The sequence below is a fragment of the Apostichopus japonicus genome, chromosome 22, assembly GCF_037975245.1.
Source record: "Apostichopus japonicus isolate 1M-3 chromosome 22, ASM3797524v1, whole genome shotgun sequence".
Classification (NCBI taxonomy): domain Eukaryota; kingdom Metazoa; phylum Echinodermata; class Holothuroidea; order Aspidochirotida; family Stichopodidae; genus Apostichopus; species Apostichopus japonicus.
In genome coordinates, this window is record NC_092582.1 from 11,638,579 (window position 1) to 11,642,625 (window position 4,047).

The window sequence follows — 4,047 nt, forward strand, 5'->3', positions numbered from 1 at the left end:
TCCATTTGTCATCGATTTAACATTCCAATAACTTAGGTTAGTTTCTCAATTGTGGTAAAATTTGTCATCCTCATAATCAACTTGAAAAGGAGGGGCTTATTTGGGATGGGGGTAGGGAGGGGCTTATTTGAGATTGGGGAGGGAGGGGCTCATTTGGGATTGAGGGAAGGAGGGGTTTATTTGGGATTGGGGGAGGAGGGGAGGAAGACAGGAGATGGAAGGGTGTGACTCGGAAGGGAAACGGGATCGAGGGGATTTGGGTGGTTGAATGTTTTGGAGTCATTTTATAATAAATGGAACATGTGATCAGCAAACGCGTACGAAAAAGGTCAGTGATGGATATTGGGCTCTGCGAACCTCGTCTTTCATCGAATCGTCTAAAAAAGTATGGATTTTCGAATTTAGTTACTTTCAGTGTCTGCTATTCTATTAATTAAGCTGAAGAAGTTCATGTAGAATAGAGAAGACAAGATAATTTAGATACTTTTTTTGATAGCTTGTTGCCTTCTTATATTGCTTCATTTTCATGAGCTCTTGTTTAAGTCATAACATCATATATTCCAGTATGTATCATTAAGTTGTATTTTGATTTAAGCCAAAATAGAAAAAAAGAAGAAGAAAACTCAACACTAACAGATTTATTAACTTAGTGAAACTTCAATTCTCATCTCTCTCTGCCCCTTCTCGCACCCCCCCCCCCAATAAAAAGAAAGAAAGAAAAGTCATAATTTGATATAATCAGGAAATCGTTATTTTAGTTTGAAGAGCATTTCAGTTTAAACATATGGAACTTTCATTGTGCGTTTGTATAGATAGGTATTTATGGAGCCGGAGTGTAACTGCCACCACCAAACAAGTCTCCGACGTCCGAATAATACCAGCCTTGGATATGACACGCTCCTGGGCGGCGATGCTCTAAGTTAAACTCACACGTTTCTTGATCCTGTGTCAAGGTGCAGAAATGGGGACAACGAACCTTAGGTTCAGGTACACTAGAGAGAAAGAAAACAAAAATGAGGTGGAGAGAGAGAAAGAGAGAGGTGGAAGGAGAGAGGTTAATTATGTTGGAAAAAACAGTTAATTCACTATTACAAATGCTTAGAAATCAAATATGGTGGCAGTATTTACTTTCGTCCTGAGAACTTCAGTATATACGAGGCAGCCGATGATAAGAATTATTATGATGTGCGTACATGCACTTTAAAAGGTGTTCCATTATTTTGAAAAACTGAAAACTGGATAAAAATATTTATTAAATTGAATGAGAATGAAAATATTCCATTGTTTGTGTGTGTGTGTGTGTGCAAGTATCAACAAATGATTTAATTTTGAGTTTACGCATGCTGGGACTGAACAAGTATTGATACGGTAAGGGTCCCGCCTGCATTATACAAAAGTTCTGCATATTCCTTGATAAGATATCAGGGTCTTTATACCATATCCGATCAAACTCGAACAAGGTCAAAGAAGGGTGAGTTGGGAAAGGGGGGGGGGAGGGGGATGGTGGTTGGGTGTGTGTGGGGGGGGGGAGTGAGATAGTTAATTTGAAGGGAAAGAAAACTGCGTTGGAATGGCTTTAAAGAAGGAAACGGAATAGCCTTTTGCAAACTTTTGTAAGGTGAACTTCCTCAACATTTATATTAGTCATGTATCCGCAAATGTGTTCGGATCTATAAAAGTGTAAAAGTCAGAAACTTTAATAATTTGAAAAATGGTATATAATTGTTTACGTTCATTGGGCAGTCGAGCTAATAATAAAATTCATTTCATTATTATATTTTTATTTTAAGGTAAAAATTCTTACATTCTGCAGCACATAATCGTTTGGTCCTCATCGCATATACACGTTAGACAGGGGTTAACGGAGTGACTTTGAATTTTGACTCCTGGGTTTGTGCATGTTATCGCCTCTGTGGAGGAGAGATTAAGAACATTTAAAAATTTGCCTATTTCGAGATCATGTTTTTTACTAAGCGCCGATAAGTGTTCGGCCTTAAAACACGACTGCCCACTATCACTTTCTGGCATCTATTTGCATGTAAACTAATGGTGACGGTGACTTGGAGTGACTTGGAGAGATAGATCCAAATATTATCTTTTATTATTACTATTATTTTACCAAATTTATATAGCGCTCTTTTCATGCTTAAGCATGTTCAAGAGCGCTTCACAATGACAACAAAATGACAAAATCCTTAAAATATGAATATGAAGAATAAAATTGATACAGCTTAAATATAAATATAAAATATATATAGCTTGTATAAAAACGAAGGAATAATTTTAGAAATAAAATAAAATAAAATAAAATAAATGTAATATACATAGAAAAGTACGATACATTGAACCGATCCATTGTTTTATTTGTGAAAGTAAAACACAATAAATAGAAACAAATAAGTAATTAATTTTTTTATCCACACTCAAAAATCAAATAAGGAAAACGTTAATGAAAACATTTTAGGAAAGTTTTTGAATGAAAATGACAGGTCTTATTTTACGGCGATATCAAGTTTTTTTTCAATAATTGATTTAATTACAATCTGGTTATTTCTATACATACTATGAACACGTGCACGAACGCGCACTCTTTAGACTGAAGACGGAATATTTAACTGTGAATGCAGCTAATTTTTTATAAATATTATATCAAACTTTAATTACAAAATTGGACCCAAAATTTCGACATTACCAGGATCTTTTTCGGAAACGGACTAAAAATGAATACAGGGAATAACAAAATCTTTACCAAAGAAAGTAGTTAATTAACTGATCCTATCTCTTTATATAATTGATTAAGTAATTATCATTGTGGAAGTTACAGGCACTCTCGTTTAATTACAAAACAAAGATCAACTCTATTTAGTCCAATAGTATATTATTCCTATATTAGTTTGTTGCAAAGGCAATTATAACGTTGGAATATTGGAATCAAAGTAAACAATTAAATCGAGAAATGTATTATCTTTTTCCTTTTTTTTAATTTAATTTTTTTTTTTGAATTGGATATATATGTACTTCTATCCATACATTATTAGTTTTCTTTTTTATGAGTATCTCTCAATTTGGTTTAGAAACGCCTTAGAGAAGAATATATAGATCTCACAAAGCAATAGGAATTATGAATTACTACAAAAACGTTGTTATAATGTCATACTCTTGATGGTCGTTGATGAGAATTTTACATTCTTTTCTTAATTATCATCTGGTGTTATAGAACAAAGGCTACACACAAGACTATATATTCAACAAGCCAAAAAATCAAAACAAAACAGCATTTCATTACAATCATTTCAAAACAGTTAACCAGTGGATTAAATTTATGAAATAAAAACTGAAGATTTTGTAACTTTGTCGTCATCTATCATTTCATGGTAATACAACCGATAATTAAATGGGATGAAGGTAAAAAAGCATAATAAATAAGACTTACTGTTGTTATAGCAGGTACCATGAGGAGGTACTGGCTTCACCACATTGTGTTCGATCTCGTACTCTACGTCAGGTAGGATCAATCCGGGGATCTCCAGCTGGGAGATCGTCACACCAAACAGAACACCAAATACCACCAAGCCTAGGAATTTCATCTTCTTTCAACTTCTCGTGCTGCTTTCTCTGGAAAGAGGAAATAAATTAGTGAATACAATTCCTTCTCGAGACGAATAATGGTCTAGTACAGGTAAATCAGTCCCTTTTTATACAATCGGCAGCTCTATGTATAGTGTTGGCGACTTGGAAGTGTGTCACAAATGAATTAATTCAATTAATGAGTGGGCTCGTGAATAGTTATTAAACCGACATTGAAATGGAAGGTACTTGTTATATATGATTGAACAAATGTTATAGAAAGGTTAATGCGTAATTTATCATGTTAGTCATGAACCAATGTTGTTTATACCTAAGTACTATAGAAAGGCGTAGTGTTTGTTATGCAATTTCAATGTTCAATTGACTTTACAATACAATGTAGATATAGTCAAATTGAACACGCCATTTTCCGATGAATTCTTCTCGTTTTGTTTGGAAACAGCAGAAGGAAAGACAAAG

At 34.0% G+C, this 4,047-nt stretch overlaps 1 protein-coding gene across 1 annotated transcript; it reads right to left on the bottom strand.

Moving 5' to 3' along the window:
- Window positions 1-481: 481 nt before the first annotated feature.
- Window positions 482-3,696, bottom strand: LOC139964010 (uncharacterized). Its single transcript, XM_071965302.1, has 3 exons — window positions 3,434-3,696; window positions 1,805-1,910; window positions 482-992 (listed from the first exon to the last, which is right to left on the bottom strand). Exons 1-3 carry the CDS (start codon window positions 3,585-3,587, stop codon window positions 821-823), a joined length of 432 nt encoding a protein of 143 aa, XP_071821403.1. The 5' UTR covers window positions 3,588-3,696; the 3' UTR covers window positions 482-820.
- Window positions 3,697-4,047: the final 351 nt, after the last annotated feature.

Coding starts and splice junctions, on each gene's coding strand:
- LOC139964010 (XM_071965302.1), bottom strand. CDS start 3,587: ATGAAATTCCTAGGCTTGGTGGTATTTGGTGTTCTGTTTGGTGTGACG. Junction 1,911..3,433: donor TGGTACCTGCTATAACAACA/GTAAGTCTTATT, acceptor TCTCCTCCACAG/AGGCGATAACATGCACAAAC. Junction 993..1,804: donor ACGATTATGTGCTGCAGAAT/GTAAGAATTTTT, acceptor CTTTCTCTCTAG/TGTACCTGAACCTAAGGTTC.